We start from the raw sequence: 16,638 nt of genomic DNA, 5'->3' as shown, positions 1-16,638 counted from the left end.
GCGCTCCTGCTAAGCTAGTTATTACTTGTTCAACAAAAGTGAAATGTAATTCTGCCATTCATGTGACAAAAACATCTGGGCACTATTTGCTGCTTTATGAAATCTGATATTAAAGTAAAAAATCTCTTTATTCTATTAGGCTGCCATGTCTTTAGGAAAACGCCACGCTAAATTTCGAAAAGCTGGATCCTTCAAGACGCCAACTGAAAGGCAGTAGATACTGAGTAATTACCTATTTAAATATAGCATACCCCTGCCCTCCAACCCAGGCTTGAGCAACTTTCAACACTACTTCCATAGTCTTACAGGGTATTAAGAAAATGCACATTGAAAGCAGAGGCAAGAAAAAGGAGTCAATTTGGGAGAGAGAGGACAATAAATAAGATAAGACTGGTAAATTCCAACCAACCATTTTAGAAATTAAAAGAGCCTAGAAAAAACATGTACTTTCTTACCATTTCTCCATTCATTCAGGAAGCAATATACTGAACCCCTAACTTCCTCACAATAAATGTCTAGGGACACACCTGAGAACAAGGGAACAACTGCCTTCACTAGAAAGAAGAAAAATGAGGACGATGCCCGGCTAAGTTTCAGAATTCCATTGCTTTCTGAGTAATTAATCAGTTCCCCATGTGCTTCTAGAATCTTCAAGGAAGAAAGAATATCTACCAACAAGTTCTCAATTCCACATATCAGAAATGTTGGTAAACCATCCTTCCTAATCTCCCATGAATGTAAAATTAAAACAGATGCTGCTATAATTAAATAAGTTACACTGTGAACCCCATTGCAGACACCAATAAAATCTGAATTTTTTTTTTTTTTGAAGTGCAAACACAGGCCCTCCAAAAATATTGAGGCAGAGGCGTTAAGATGAGCTTGCACCTTCTCTGGAATTTCCACCACAAAGCAAAAATCACCACAAGTTATCTAGCAACCAATAAAACCAGGTATGACACGTAACTCTGTCAATGGGATTGATTACCACGCCTGGCTGAGAGCAACTCCCATGGCAACATAAGCGACAGAGTAAAAGAAAATATAAGTCCCTAAAAGCCAGGTGAGTGTGCAGCAAACATCCACTTTGCTCTCCTTAGTTCAGCTCTAAACACCTCCTGCAGATGGTCCATGCACTTGACCTTTAAGTCCTTTAACCGTGCCCTTTCTCAGAGGTAAACTGGGCAAACAGATGACAAAGCAAAAAGCAGTTTCACAACTGCCTGTTACATGGAGTTGCAAGGTGCTATATTTCACCAGATAAGTGCAGAAGCTGATAGCACCATCGGACACTGACACGCTCCTCAGAAGGTCCCTGTAGGTCCAGTTAAGTTTCAAACACCCCGAGTGCCAGTCCTCTTCACTGGGGCCCATCCTACCCTCCTTCCCACAGGAAGGGTGGGTGCAGGCCCATCACGGTGCTTCGGTGCTCACTGTCCCGGTGACCTCTCAGTTTTCAGAAAGCAACGTTTTCATATTTGCTCCAAACTTGAGCAGAAAGAGCTGGTCCTGCCTAAAGGCTCTGATCTGATCAGCTCGTGGATCATTTATTTTTTTCACTTCATGTCTCGAGAAATAGGTTTACCTTGCAGACCAGAAAATAATGTTCGAATGAAACCACCACAAACTCAGGAGTTCCTAGTATTACTCCTGGAGTTTAAGAGGCACCAAACGCTGACTTCCTTCTGCCAAATAACACCAGGCAAAAAGATATCAATACCAAGCAAACTGCCCAAAAGAACTTCCACAGAAGTGGAGGCCTGCCTGCTGCAGCAACCAAAAGACTAAAACCCCGCAGGACTGTAATCTCCCAGAGCGTCTGACCCTAAGAAAGCTGAGAGGTGCCTGGACCTTCAGAAACCTACTCCATTTCTCTTGAGTTGACCAGGGATTTGTGCACCCTCTGAGTCTCGTCATTGGCAAGAGGCAACTTACAGACCCATCGGAAGAAAACCCTACTGAAGAATCTCTGTTCGCTTGCCTGCGATTCTTAAGAAAATGTTTCACATGATCACCAACTGTCTTTAACATACAATAGAGACCGAGCAGGGGGTCTGTTCCACCAGCCAAGGCCACCGCTGGCAGAGGGTGCCCTGCCGGGCAGGTACCGGGCCATCACTGCAGGCGAGCCCTGCAGAGGTGACAGCCCCGAGTCCCAGGGGGCTGAGCACAGCTCCCCTGCACCCCTTTCCATCCTCCCCAAACGCCATACGCACCGGTCCCCGCTCTGCCGCCCGCAGCGCCGCCGGCGCAGCCCCGGTTCTCGGGAGCTGGGGGCTCCCCCTCCAGCCTCCCAGTCCTGCCGCCCGGGGAAGGACCCCCGCCCCCGGATGGAGAGGGGCGGGCGACGCGCGCCCCTCTCCCACCTACCTTGATGATGCTGCTCCGGCGGGGCAGGCCGCCCGGCTTGCTGTCCCGGGGGAGCGGGCAGGCAGCCGGGCCGGGGGCCGCGGCGAGCGCGGGGCCGACCCGGGCTTCGCCCCCGGGCGCGCCGAGGCTGCAGTCTCCGTTGGAGACCCCGGCGCTGTCACAGTGCGCCCGCCCGGGCCCGGGCCGCCCGCCGCCGCCGCCCTCCCCGGCCCCGGCCCGCAGGGCGCCCTTGGCCGCCAGGACCGGGCCCGGGGAGGAGGGCAGGGCCCCGCCGGCGGCCCCCCGGCCGCGCTCCGCCATGGGCGCCCCGCGACCCGCCAGCACAAAGCCGCGTCCCCGCGTCCCCGCGTCCCCGCCGCCCGGGCCGCGCGGCCCCTCCTCCGCCGCTCCGCCCGCCGCCGCCTCGGCCGCTTCTTCCGCTTCTTCTTTTTTTTTTTTTTTTAATTTCGATGTGCTGTCGGCTTCGGGCTCGCCTCGCGCGCGGTCAGAGCCGCGGCGGCGGGACTATCGGAAGGTTCCTGCAGGGGGAGAAAAGAGACGCGGTCAGGCGGCCCGGGGCCCGGGGACACGCCCGGCACACGCGCCGCGGGCAGCGCGCGGCCCGGGGCGACGAGGGAAGGGGCACTGTCCGGGGACGAGGCGCCCTCCCGGGAGACGAGGCGCTCTCTGGGGACGGGGCACCCTCCATGGGACGGGGCACCCACCTCGCGGGATCCACCCGGAGGACAGGGCGCCCTCCAGGGGACGGGGCACCCACCGCGGGGGACACCCGGCACCCACCGCGTGGGACCCACCGCGGGGAACCGGGCGCCCACCCCGGTGACGGGGCGCCCTCCCGAGGGACGGGGCGCCCCGAGCCGGCGCTCCACCCGGGACGGAAACGCCCGGCACACGAGCCGCCGCGGGCGCCAAGAACGCCGCGCGGCCCGGGGGAGAAGGGGCGCCCTCCTCGGGCTCGGGGCAGCGGCGGGCGCCCCGACGCGCCCCGGCCACGCGGAGGCTCCTCCCGAGGCCCCCGCGGCCCAGGGCGGGCGGGGGCGTCTCCCCCGACCCCAACCCCGCCGATGCTGGCGCGCGCCGGGCCCGCCGCGTACCCCCGGGGTCAGCGCAGGGCGGGCAGGGCGCCCGGGACCCGCCCGCCCCCCCGCCTCCTCGGGGCTCCGCGCCGCCCCCTGCGGGCCGCGGGGACCCTCCCCTCCCCGGACGCACCGCGGCCGCCCGGCTCCCGCTCCAGGTCGCCGCCGTCGCGGCCGCTCCCGCCGGGCCGGCTCATCGGGCCGCGGGGACCTCGCTGCCCGGCAGACGGCGACGGTGGGCGGCCGAGGGTCGACGGAGGCCCCCGGCCCCTCCGGAGCTCTGGCAACCGCCCGTCAGCCGCCGGCGCCCCGAGGGGCCGCGAGCGAGCAGGCCACTGGCCGGCTCCGCCCTGCGCGCGGGACGAGGCCCCAGAGCCTTCTCCTCGGGGTCCCCCTCCGCGGGCCAGACCCGCTGCACGTGCAGAAACCGGCTCGGTTCTCCTGAACCGGGCATCTGTGAGCGGGGTCAACCCGTGGCAAGGACGCTGGGGCCGGCGGAGGGGACAGCGAGAGACGAGAAGCCGGGGACGCGGGCAGAGCCCAGTCCGGGGCCCCAGGGGTTCGTCACATCGTCCACCCCCCAGCGCCCTCCCCGAGCCGGCCGCCAGGAATGCCCGCTGGTCCGCGGCCTGCGCCCAGGGTCAGCCTCCGCTTTGGGAGAAAAACCCTACTTGGATCGCTAAGCAGGCCCCTCCGGGTCTTCCTTCCTCCTCCCTCCCCCAGGATTTCAGGTCGAGTCAGCAGCGTGAACACCCCGATCTTGTCTCTTTTTGTCGCCCCCCCCCCCCACACACACACACCCCTGCTGTCCATCCTTGGAGCCAGACACGGCCCACATCGCCAGCTCGGCGCCCCCTCTCCACCCCAGACGCCCTGCCCGCATCTTCCAGCCCTCTCCCCGCGCCCCAGCGCTTCTCCAGCGCGTGTGTTTCCTTTTCCGGGACTGCGCTTCCCGCAGGGCGCGAAGGAGAAACTGACCGTCCGCTGGGGGCTGAACTTAAAGACCCTGCTTCCATTGGCACGATGTTGTGGCCAACTGCGAAGGAGCCTCCGAGCAGGAAAGCAGCTTTCCAGACATACACATACCCACTTCCCTGCCTCTGAAGCAACTTCAGATACCTGTTATTCTTGGGGGGTGCTTTGGTTCTGATCTGGATTCCTGTTTTCGTAATCTATCAGACATACTTTTATCCCTCTCTTGCAAATCTGGGCCTACATGTGAATATCTAATGTCACATCAATGAACAACAGTGTTTGAATATTTTATTCAGTCATATCCCTTTTCTTTCTTTCTGCCCTTTTTTCTAGTTTGGTTCCTTTTTTTTTTCCACCTCGTGATATTTTTGCAGGAAAATATACTCAAATAATTCAAATCAGGTTCTGAAGCTGTCTTATCAAATGTATAGGCATAATAGCCTGTGAGTATGCTGTGGGGAGGAAAAGAAGAATGCTAGGCCTTTATCCTTAAAGTTTTCTAATTTTGATATTTTGAGTAAACATCTGAAGATATTTCCAACCTTTTCCTGCATTTATCAATCACCAGTAATATGCTATGAGAGTCATATCTTTGTAACTCATACCACGAGTTTCCTAGGGTGAGGGGGACATATAGACTGAAAGCTACAGGGTGCTCTTTCTAAAACCTGGTTCTCATAATGCTTCCAAAATGAACACCTATCCATCTCACTCTGGATTCCCAACAGGTCAAACCAGGGAGACGTCACTGAAATAGACTTGGCATTTAAATTAAAACGTTTCCCAAAGCATCTTGGCAGACCGGTACCGAATGATGCCAGAAGCCCAAGGCCTGTGCCAGGTTCTGTTTTATCCCCCAAGCGCCGTCTTCCGCGAGTCGCTGGTCGCACGCCTGCAGGTGTTGGAGGCGTGCTTCTGCGTGGCGCACACGGCCAGACTGTAGGCACCATTCTTCCCTGTTGGTCATGGGAAGCAGCGTGTTCCCATCACGCGCACCGTGCTCAGCCCGCAGCAGGCTTTGTTTAATAGCTAAACTCTGATTTTTTTTTTTTTTCATCCCAAGCAGCACAGGAAGCAATTGTTCCTCCCCCTTTCTGCTTGTTTCTCCAGTTACTAAGTGATTGCTTTCCACTTCTCCTATTCCAGGAGCAGTGTTATTGAAAAAAAAATTGTAAATATTTTGCCAGAATTCTCGCTGAAGTGTTTTTATGGCATTGTAAAATTCATAGAAGTTCGAATTAGAAAAGGAGCCAAAATGTCATAGTCCTCTCTCAGCAAATACTGTCTAATGGTCCCTTCCGATGACTTTTCAGAGTTGAGCAATAAGAGATAGGCAAGACATCAGTAAAATGCTCATTCTGAATATGGTGTGTATGGCGGTTTATTGTCTCTGTATGCCAATGGTAAGATGCTGATGAATTGTTTGTTCATAATGTTTAAAGTAAATACATACCTCTAAAAATCTCGGTTTTTTTTTTTTTTTTGGTCATGCCATCAATTCATCTCTTGATGAATTCATCATTTTCTTCAGATTGCAATCTGCTTGGGCTTTTAATCATTGTTGTCACCCTGGACGGCACGATGTTCCGTTTGTTTGTGACTTAAATCCAGTGCCTCAAACACGGGTTCTGCAGGCTCCCTGCTGGGTAAGAGCCTTCCTGCAGCCTCCCAAAATAACACTGACGCTGCTCACCGACTTCTTGCCGTCACTGATACCCTTGTAGGTTATGAATTCGTATCTAGTTTCCAGTTCGCAGCCTCTAACATTACGACTCTAAATTTTTCTGACTCACTGAACACTTGGCCTTCAGATTATTTTTCCCTCAATGTGTGATGATAATTTCCATTTCTCAAGCCTCTATCCCATTTTATTTCTGTATTTCTTTCAAGATGCAGTACAATTCTGAGCCTTCATTTTTGACTGCTCCCCATATGTTTAATGTGAGCCTTAACTACAGCAGAAGGTAGGAGACCAAAATGCTTTAAGGAAATAACAGATTAAATCAATGTGCTGGTCCACACTGGCTACCTATTTGCTTCCTAAATTAATCCTAGAGGTTGATTTGAATCTATTATGGTCCTAAGGGTTGGGATTATGTGTAATTTTTTAATGCTCCTCAGCAAGAAATATGTATCAATTGCCTTTCTTCCTCGGCACCCATGAGGCAAGTTAGACCTGCCAACAACTTTCATTTTCATATTCTTCCTCTCCTCTTACACTGAAGATCCTTCACCCATTTTGCTTGGATCCACCCTACACATGCATATAGCTGCCAAGAAGTTAGGCACTCAGGGACTTACATCAACGATTTCCAGCCTCTGAGGAGCCACTTCGTGAATTCATCAAGTGTTTTTCAGTGCCTACTGAGTTAGGTAGCACTTTGAGGGAATCTATTAATTACCGGAGATTCAGTAAGATTAGTTTATTAGCAAAAGTAACAGTATGATTTGCTCTAAAAGTTACTGTCTCTTGCTGCACTGCTTTCGTAAACGTTCATGTGTGGGATTGTATTTCCACTGTTATTTGATTACAGGAATCATTGCAAGCTCGAGTGCTTGTAGGAGCCAGGTAGATAATGTAACAGGTAAAGCTGGAAGGATTTGTTTCCTAATAGCATCATAGTTTTCAGCAGTGACATATTTCCATGTCAAATACAGAGGAATCTGACTTATGTCTGGTTTTCCAGTTTTTAAAAGTGCCTTGGTTTTAGGAAATATTTCACTTCCCTCCTAACTGAAGGAAAGATGGTGTGCATAACCAGGTGAGAGGCAGCATTACGGAGCCATGGGGACTCACATACCCTGGTGAGGAGTCTTGCTGCCAAGAGGAAATCATGGCCCAGTGCTGCTCAGATCATCTAATCTTTTCAGAGAAACCAAGATTCTAGAATAGAACACTTGATATTGGGTTAGTGCCTTCTCTTAAGGACACCCACAAAACAAGGTCTCACGTAAGGTCTACACAGAGGCTTACGTTTTCCTGCCCAGCTGCTAACTGCATGATAAGCAAAGTGTAACAAATGCCTCCCAGGTCTGGCGTGTGTTTCGGTCTTGTTGATCTGAGTTCCAAGAACAGACTGTTTTCAGGAGTGGAGGAAGTCTGATGACCAGGTCATTTGCTGCATCCCAGCGTGGGGTGGATGGCTCCCGTTTGGCATTCCTACTCACACAGTCCAGTCCCAGAACTGGTTCATCTCTGAAAGCTGAAACTCAGAAACACATCACCTCTGGGGCTTCACTGGTGATCCAGTGGTTAAGAATCTGCTTTCCAATGCAGGGATTGGATGCGGGTTTGACCCCTGGTCAAGGAACTAGACCCCACAGGCTGCAGGGCAGCTAAGCCTAAATGCCGACTATTTAGTCCGCTCCGTCTAGAGCCTGCGCCCCTCGAGAGAAGCCCCTGCGCTATAACAGACCCCACGCAGCCAAAGGAGAAACAACCCACTTCTAGCCAACAACGCTGCCCTTCCTCCCCAGACGCACCACCTGCCAGCCTCCCAAGACCTGTATTCCGCCCCCTGTCCCTCTCTCAAGTTCATCAGCACTCCTGTCTTTACTTGCTGACCAAGACTTTGAACCCCATTCTCACCAGCAGCCCAGGCCCTTCTACACTTTGCATGAATCCAACCGTGACTTTCCCTCTGCTTGCCCCAGGCGGTCACTCTGCTGGACGGAAAAAAAAAAAAAAAAAAAAACCTCGCTCTGCTGACTGGACAGGTATATGCTTTCTGGGTCCAGTGGGGCCTTTGGTGCTGTGAAAGCGGCATGCTCCTCTTTGCTAACTGCCTCCAATTTCCATTCTCCAAACTGTTCCTCTCCGAATCCGCACTCACCCACTGCCCCTCCATCTCAGCAGTAGCCCTACAATCCGATTTCACAGAGACAATAAGACATGTCAAGAAATAAACTGGTTTCACTTTTCCTCCATCCCGTTTATCCTCACCTAACCCACCACCCCATGTCTTAAGCTAACCTCACATCACATCAGAAATGGCCTATGAATGTCTTGTATCATTATTGGACTCTTCTGATATGACGTTTTTTTGCAGGGGTGGCGGGGTACTAAAGGGTTTGGTAACCTTCCTCTGGGTGGAAGCTGGAGTGGGGTCCTCCCTGAGGGAGTGGCCAGTCTCAGTGTCCATCAGGTAAGGACAAGAATCAAGATTTAGGAAGGAAGGCAGCCTTAGACCAAAGAGAGAGGAAATGCTTCCGGCCTTCTGGTCCACCTGCTCTTAGGTCTGGCATCTCAAGTTGCCCTGGGTGCCCCAGGGCAGCGACCAGGAGCCAGGAAGGGAAGAGCTGCCTTCATCAGAAACGCCCTAAGGCCAGAAATGCGGGCTCTAAGGAGAGGGATCTTGCTTGGCTCTTGGTGGTGGGATCCCCCCACCTGTCAGTGAGGAGGGGTTAGGTATCATACCTCCTCCCAGCTCACCATTGTGGATACAGGGACAGATGGTCAGTGAAAAAAAGAGGTGCGGCTTCCCCCACCCCCACAGCCAGTGTGACGGCTGCAGCACCAGTAAGGAGATTCTGGGAGGAAAGGGGAAACCCCGAGGCAGAGGCGCAGCTTCTGTCCTTTCCAAACCTGGCAGCCTGGGGCTGCTGTCCTGTCTCTCCTGCCTTGTCTGGTCCCGTGTCCTCATCCACTTCTCTCTCCACCAGCTGCTTTCCTTCTGTATTTAAATACGAATGCCTTCCCCCAAGTTTTCAGTTACCAGTCTATGTAATTGACTTCTTTCGCTTCTGCTGAAACTGCCTCCCAAAGGTCAAAACTGACATCCTAATTAACCAACCCAATGGCTACTTTTTAAATCTCCAGCTTTCTTGACCTTTGTGAAACAGTTGGTGATGCTGCCTTTCCTCTTTCCCTGCTGAGATGCTGGGCCTGACTGGCCCCGGAATGTCACGCTCAACATGCCTTAGCTTGAGGCCCCGGACTCGCACTGCCCTCACCTGCTCTCCCGTGCTACGTGCTTCTTTCTACAGCATCCTACGTACACAGCAGCCTGCCTGTGTAACTCAGAGTGGGCCTCAAGTCCTCGAATCCCCCTGGCCCACTTAACTGGTAAGGAAGAGTTGAACGTGTAAATCCACCCAGAAAGGCCTCTCAAACCATTTCCACCAGTGCGGCTGGTTCACGGTCTCATCACACTTGGCTTGGACTGTTGCAGCAGCCTCCTAATCCTGCCCAACTCTAGTCCCTGCCAACTTCAGTTTAGTTCTCAAACCACCATCAGAATTGTCCCTGGAGGGATCACTTCTCCACGTGAAAGTCTCCAACAGGTTCCAGTTCAAGAAAAACTTCATTCTTTTCAGGCACCCACAGCCCGCATTAACCTTGCCCCTGGCTTCAATTCTGGAATCGCGTTCCAGCCAGATTTGTCTCCTCCGAAGTAGTCACGCTGAGTACTTCCCCGAAAAGCTGTGTGCCCTCTCCCTCTGTTTGTTGCTCATGGTGTTTGCAAGGTTTAGAATTCCTGTTTCCCTACCTCCATGGGAAGACTCAAAGTCATCCTTCAAGAAACACAAATGTGTCCTCCTATGCGCAGATGTTCCCGACACCAGAAGACATAGTATGTTGCTCATCTTGGCTCTTAAAGCAGTAAAGGATTCAGCTTTAGGCTTTCTGTACCACCCCAGAACCTGAACATAAATAGCGTCTCAATAAATTTGTTGATTTTAATACACCTTTTTTGAAAATCCACCTTTGTCCTTCATATCCTTATAAAATCTTTTTTCTTCATAAGGCCTCTTTTTTATTAAAGATTTTTTTTTAATATGGACCATCTTTAAAGTCTTTATTAAATTTGTTACAATATTGCTTCTGTTGTTTGTGTTTTGGTTTTTTTTTTGGCCACAAGCCATGTGGGAATTTCATCTTCCCAACCAGGGATTGAACCCTCACCCTTCTGCTTTGGAAAGCAAAGGCTTAATTAACCACTGGCCTGCCAGGGAAGTCCCTTGAGGTCTCTTTCCTTGGATCTGCGAGTATGTGTTACTCTCTGCCTTCTGACTTTTACTCTTGTTTTTCCATATTATCTATTACAAATAAAGGCATCCGCGAAGCTTTGGTCTGTTAAACATGCATGTACTTCATAGAAAGGACTGTACTTGATGCTATGGGGGAGGCAGCTGAGAGTTTGGGGTCAAAGGGAGGTTTATTTCCTATGCATGTGTTACAGCTCCAATTTAAAAAGTAGTTTCAAAGAATCAATTAAAGGAGTCCTCCCAGCCCTGCCATGGGTCAGTAGAAATCCTGACCTAGCTCTGAGAGGTGCAACGCAGCAAAACCTGACCAGACCGAAACCATGACCCCCCTCCAGCCTGGCACACTGCCCAGCTCCTTTCTAATGAGTTAGAAATTCCCACCATTAGCAGTCACAGCCCAGGAGAGACAAAAGTCTCCAGAAGGCTGCTGTGAAGATGTATGAATAGGCTGGCAAAAGAAGGAAGCTTCCCTAGACAGCATCCACTCTCACAGACGTAAGCAAAAATTTAGGCAGATGCCACCTTGGCCTTTTCAGCAGAGACACGTGGAGACGATGTGAGAGAGCAAAGGCGGGTAAATCCTGTTACCCAGGAGGCAGCCGACAGGGTTCAGGACACACACCACCACCCCCAAAACTCAGAAGACAGAGAAGGAATCTGGGGCAAGTGCGAAGAGATTGAGAGCCAGGCTCGCCGTTTTGCTATCTGCCTGGGTACACAGTAACACCTCGGAGGGGGCTTGGGGTGGGAGCAAGACTTGAGTGAACTGAGCCTGCAAGGAAGCGACAGGCTGGCTTGTTGAACAAGGTTCAGAAGGTCATTCTGGGGAAGCCAGGGCCCAAACTCAGGCCCATCCAAGGCCCTCGCCTTGACCCCAGCTGCTGTGCAGATGCTTCTTGCCTTATCAGACCTTTGTCAAGACCTTAAAAGGAGGGAGCCTTAAATGATCTCTCATGTCACGTGATCATATAAACAGAGGACTTTGAGCTCAAAGGGGACTAGCGCAAGAGCAAGAGGAAGTGGACACACCAGGGCCGCGGGGATCTCAGGCTCCACCGAGAGGAAATCCTTCTGTGCCACGAGGCGCGAGGCCTCAGCACCGGAGGGCCCTGGAATTTCCTTTGCACAAGGACCTTAAGAATAGGGTAGGCAATTATCTACCAGGACGGTATGAACCGCTCTAGCCTGAAGGCAAAAGGTCATATGAGTGACTCCTTTGACCTGCTGACTCTGTTTAGTCACAGATTTTTTAACGTTTTTTAAAAGTCAAATTAGATGTTGGATTTTTTGTTTCTTTGGCTGTTTTGGTTTTTTTTTTTTTTTTTTTCCTGTTCTTGGTTGTCTTCATTTTAGTGGAATTACTATCGCATGTAATGTCATGTGTGAGCCTTCTTTCCCAAGCTACGTGTTTCTGACTAGAGAAGTGATTTTTCTATCATTTGCTGTCTTGAGATGGAACGCCTTTGCACTCATGTATTCCCATAGTCTGAGTTCAATCGTTGCACTAAATTTGTCCACTTTTCCTACTGTTTAGATTAGGTTCCCTGGTTTGTCTTTATCCCAGGACATTCTCTTCTCTGGGAAGAGTCTCCATTTGGTGAATTATAAAATGGTTCTTTCCCTGACATAGTAACTTCTTTGATGCTGAGGTCTTGATGTCTATGTAACAGGGGAAATTAAAGTGTCTAGTAGAGTACAATGTTAATACAATTAGAGTATGTGGAATAATTTGAAATCACCTTCAATCTCCAGGTCCAATAATGGGTACCTTGGGTTTTTAACTCTAGGTTGTATCCAAAATAAAACATGTTATCACCATATTCTCCAGTGTCAAACTCAGGCTTATTGCCTCCATAAACACTTCGCACACTGATCCATCATCTCTGTGTTCTTTAATTCATCCATTCTCCCTGCAAAGACCAAATTAATCTACACTGACATTTCAGCCATAAAAATGAGCCCAACCATCTCTGCTCTGCCTCCTTTTTCCTTTTAAACACACAGCTTAAATCTTAAGTCTTTCATAAGCCCCTTTCTCCGCCGTGGTGCATAAACATTCCGTTCCAACAATCTACTGTTCTCACTCTTACTTGTCGGGAAATTCAGACCTTCTGGCCAAGGCAGGGTGTCAAGAAGCAGTCTGGCTGCGTGACTCAGCCCCCGGGCCCGAGATGCTTTGGCTGGGAGCTCCAGTCTGAACCCTTGCCATTTGGTCACTGTTTGTCGTAAGACAAATCCTTTAAACCGTAGGGATTTCATTATCCTTTTTGGTCACACAGGGAAGAAAACGGCTGCCCTGCCTCCCAACCTGCCCCCTGGGATGGGTGCAGACCAACACTGACAAGTTAAAGGAGGCCAGGAAATCTGATCAAAAAGTAGCAATTTGAGCTCACAAGCCATTTCCCCCAAAGGTCAATTAGACCCCTGAGATTTCTGCCTCCGGCACACACAGGAAGTCTCAGCCACATCTGTATTGAATGTACTTCCCTCCTCACTGGTCCCCATAAAGGTGAGTTTGGGGTGTGAAAACCATTTACCAGTAAAAGTTTCCATGCCCCTACATTTCAGAGCCCCAGTCAATGGCCCCCTTTATTTTCACTTTGAATGTAGTAAGTGTCTGCTCAATCGCAAAACATGGATATTTGTTGGAACATACACACTCCATCCCCTTAATGACCTTGACAACTGACTTCAACATACATTACGCTGGCCTGGGGATTCCGAGACTGCCCACTAAGCCACCGGTGGGGACACTGTGTGTTGTACAATCTCATTAGTCTTTCCAGCGCATCTCACAAGCTAATGATTCTTAAGAGAGGGAAACATAAAACCACGAGAGGACAGAAATCGTGTCCTTCTAAATTACAGTCTCGTCAAGAGGAAACAGAGAGGTGAGCCCAGCAACCAGTGACTGTACTGGGGAAAACCACTTATCCACCTGGAAAGGTGGATGAGGAACACAGCTACTGGGTTGGAAATGGGATTATTCCAATGCACCGAAATGAAAGCAAGCGTTAGTGGAATTGGAGGGTTCCTAGAGGGTCTGGCTCGAGAGCCCTGCTTGATTCTGGCCTGAGTAGAGGGCAGCGATGGGACACGTATTGGTTAGTGTCCCTGGGCAAATGCCCATCGTTTCAGGCCTCAGGGCAGGCCATGTGGGCATCTTGAGACGAGCAGGACATCTGAGAAGCAGCCTCTCAACCCTAATCCAGGCCTAAACATATGCCCATCGGGGGTGAATAAACAGGCCCTGGGGTGGACCTGCTTGGAGATTCAAGCTTTATGGGTTTGTTTCATCAAGACTCTGTCTCCAGGATCTGGAGGTGGGATTTCTGTGAGCAGGGTTCATTGGAAGGACTGATGCTGAAGCTGAAACTTCAATACTTTGGCCACCTGATGCGAAGAGCTGACTCATTGGAAAACACCCTGATGCTGGGAAAGACTGAAGGCAGGAGGAGAAGGGGACGACAGAGGATGAGATGGGTGGATGGCATCATCGACTCGATGGACATGAGTTTGGGTGTACTCCGGGAGTTGGTGATGGACAGGGAAGCCTGGCGTGCTGCAGTCCATGGGGTCGCACAGAGTCGGACACAAATGAGAACTGAACTGAGCTGAACCGAACCCCAACCCTCAGCATCACAGACACGCTGACACAGAGCCACTATCAGTCCCCCTTCCTTGGTGCATCAGACGGTAAAGCATCCGCCTGCAGTGCAGGAGGCCCACGTTTCATCCCTGGGTCGGGAAGATCCCCTGGAGAAGGGAATGGCCACCCGCTCCCGTCTTCTTGCCTGGAGAATCCCATGGACAGAGGAGCCTGGCAGGCTGCAGTCCTTACGGTCACAAAGAGTCAGATATGACTGAGCGGCTAACGCTTTATATGGCTTCCCAGGTGGTGCTGGGGGTAAGGAACCGCCTGCCGGTGCTGGAGACGTAAGAGACTCGGGTTCAATCCCTGGGTCAGGAAGACCCCTAGAGACGGCATGGCAACCCACTCCGGTATTCTTTTCTGGAGAATTTCACTGGACAGAGGAGCCTGGTGGGCTAGAGTCCATAGGGTCTCATAGGGTCAGACACGACTGAAGCTGCTCAGAGGTTAAAGCGTCTGCCTCCAATGCGGGAGACCTGGGTTCGATCCCTGGGTCGGGAAGATCCCCTGGAGAAGGAAATGGCAACCCACTCCAGTATTCTTGCCTGGAGAATCCCATGGACAGAGGACCCTGGTAGGCTACAGCCCACGGGGTCACAAAGAGTCGGACACGACCAAGAGACTTCACCACCACCTTCGCCACCACCAGATAAAGAAGGCTCAGACAGGTGAAGTGATTGCCTCAGGCCCATAGATAAGAGACAAGCCCATCTCCAGTTAAGATTTTCAGGAATGCTCCAGTGGGTTTTAACCCCATCCTGCCCAGAGGCGGTTCTGACTCCCAGGATACATGGAAAACGGGTCGCCTCCATTGTTCCTCATGAGAATGGCTGTGTTGGAAGGGAAGTGAATCTGGGCCCCCTCAGACGGTGTGCGCAGCTAAGGCAGACAAGCGTAGAGCAGAAGAGGGAGCAAGCCCCATCCTTTCTGTGTGAGAGGCGGGGAGGCCGGGGGACCTGGGCGCGGGAGGGTGCAAGGCGAGGGGCCCAGCTTACTTCGGCTCCTGCTGCAACTCAAGGGAGGAGTCCTGCTGAGGCTTGAGCTGAGGCTCATCAGTGCAACAGCTGACCGCAAGCTCCTCCAGCGCCCCTGGAAGTAATGAAAGAACACTCGCGTTACGTGAAGGAGGCAAGAGGACTTTCAGCAGGGATTTCACCCTGCCGCTGGTCAAGAGCTAACCACAGGGCTTTCCCGAAGCTGCCTGGCTGGAAGTGAGACGTGGTGTGAAAGGCACTCACCCGTGGGTGAGTCTTTGCGACCCCATGGACTATACGGTCTGTGGGACTCTCCAGGCCAGAAGACTGGAGTGGGTAGCCTTTCCCTTCCCCGGGGGATCTCCCCATCCCAGGGATTGAGCCCAGGTCTCCAACACTGCAGGTGGATTCTTTACCAGCTGAGCCACCAGGGACGCCTTGGAAGAGGCTCTCACATAGATGATGGGATGGCTTATCTAGGGAATCCAACAAAGCATCTGCAAGCTGCTCGTAACAAAAATGAGCTCTGTAAAGTCTCAGGATATAAGGAACAAGCAGGACCGGCCACATGATTTGTAGCAGCCCATTGCAAAATGGAAACGCAAGACCTTTTGCTCAGACATTGCTAAGAGTTTCAAAACAGTAGCAGCAGAGCATTACGCTAAGCACGGGGTCCCTCCGAGAGTAGGACCCTGTAACACTGCATGTGTTGGAGTGACCTTGAAGCCAGTGCTTGACTAAGGCACAGCTGGCCAAGTGCAAGGATAAACTGATAGAAATTGTAGATTTCAGAACTAAAAGAATACAACAGTGTGTGGATAAAGAGAAACCACAGCTGAAAGATAGAAGGAATAAAGTAGAGTCAACAGATGTAGGGAAGGTATTGAATCACGGGGCAAGGGATTATACACATTCTTTCTAGTCATACAAATTAATCAGATACTGGGACAGGAAAATGAACTTAGTTAATGCAGAAAACAATAGCATGAAATCTATGAAACCATATTCTCACACCACAGTGTAACAATACAATTATAATTAAGTAGGAAAAATAAAATTCTGCAGAAACAAATCACATGGGAATTAAAATTTTAAACCCTGCATTAAATTACATAAAGTTACAGCAGCAAAAGTATTTTTTAACACAGCAACCATACAAGCGCAACAGATCCTTCCAATTAGTAAGATGCCGACAGAACTGTGGCCAGAAAATGTATCTCCTTAAATATATACTAACAATAAAATGAGGATAGAAACATCACGAATTAATTCTGTACCTAAGGAGCTTTAAAACAGAATAAGGAATTTAAAACAGAATAGTAAGCCAAACTAAAGAAGGAAAGCAAAAAAAATGCAACCGGAAGTTTTTAAATGAAGGAGGAATAATCACAGGAAGCCAACAGAATAGGAGTTTGCATTTTGACAAAATGGCAAAATTGATAAATCATTGGCCTGATGAAAAGGAGAAATTACAAATGAGTGTAATCAGGGAGAAGACAGCTAAAACAGCTAAAAGTTGTGTTAAGAAGCACTCAGGGTATTTGTGGAATATATGTCCCTCTTCTGCAGATGGAGGCAGTGGTGGATAAACGGGGACAGAGGA

At 50.8% G+C, this 16,638-nt stretch overlaps 1 protein-coding gene and 1 long non-coding RNA gene across 7 annotated transcripts in view; both read right to left on the bottom strand.

The window, feature by feature from the left end:
• Positions 1-2,716, bottom strand: part of PLCL2 (phospholipase C like 2) — a 210,788-nt gene extending 208,072 nt beyond the window's left edge. For all 6 annotated transcript variants that reach the window (XR_006056587.2, XM_027962005.2, XM_027962015.3 and 3 more), the window contains exon 1: positions 2,371-2,716. Coding sequence is in view for 5 of the 6 variants with exons in the window: in XM_027962005.2 (XP_027817806.2) it covers positions 2,371-2,670 (300 nt within the window). In the remaining variant the exon portion in view is untranslated. The remainder of the gene's footprint in view (positions 1-2,370) is intronic.
• A 4,113-nt stretch (positions 2,717-6,829) lies between these two features.
• Positions 6,830-16,638, bottom strand: part of LOC132657535 (uncharacterized) — a 107,071-nt gene continuing 97,262 nt past the window's right edge. The window contains exon 3 of the long non-coding RNA XR_009595892.1: positions 6,830-15,150. This is a non-coding gene — a long non-coding RNA (uncharacterized LOC132657535). The remainder of the gene's footprint in view (positions 15,151-16,638) is intronic.

Source organism: Ovis aries, chromosome 1 (genome assembly GCF_016772045.2).
Source record: "Ovis aries strain OAR_USU_Benz2616 breed Rambouillet chromosome 1, ARS-UI_Ramb_v3.0, whole genome shotgun sequence".
NCBI classification, from domain to species: Eukaryota; Metazoa; Chordata; class Mammalia; order Artiodactyla; family Bovidae; genus Ovis; species Ovis aries.
The sequence above is the reverse complement of the archived record's forward strand: the minus strand, read 5'-3'. Positions and strand labels throughout refer to the sequence as shown.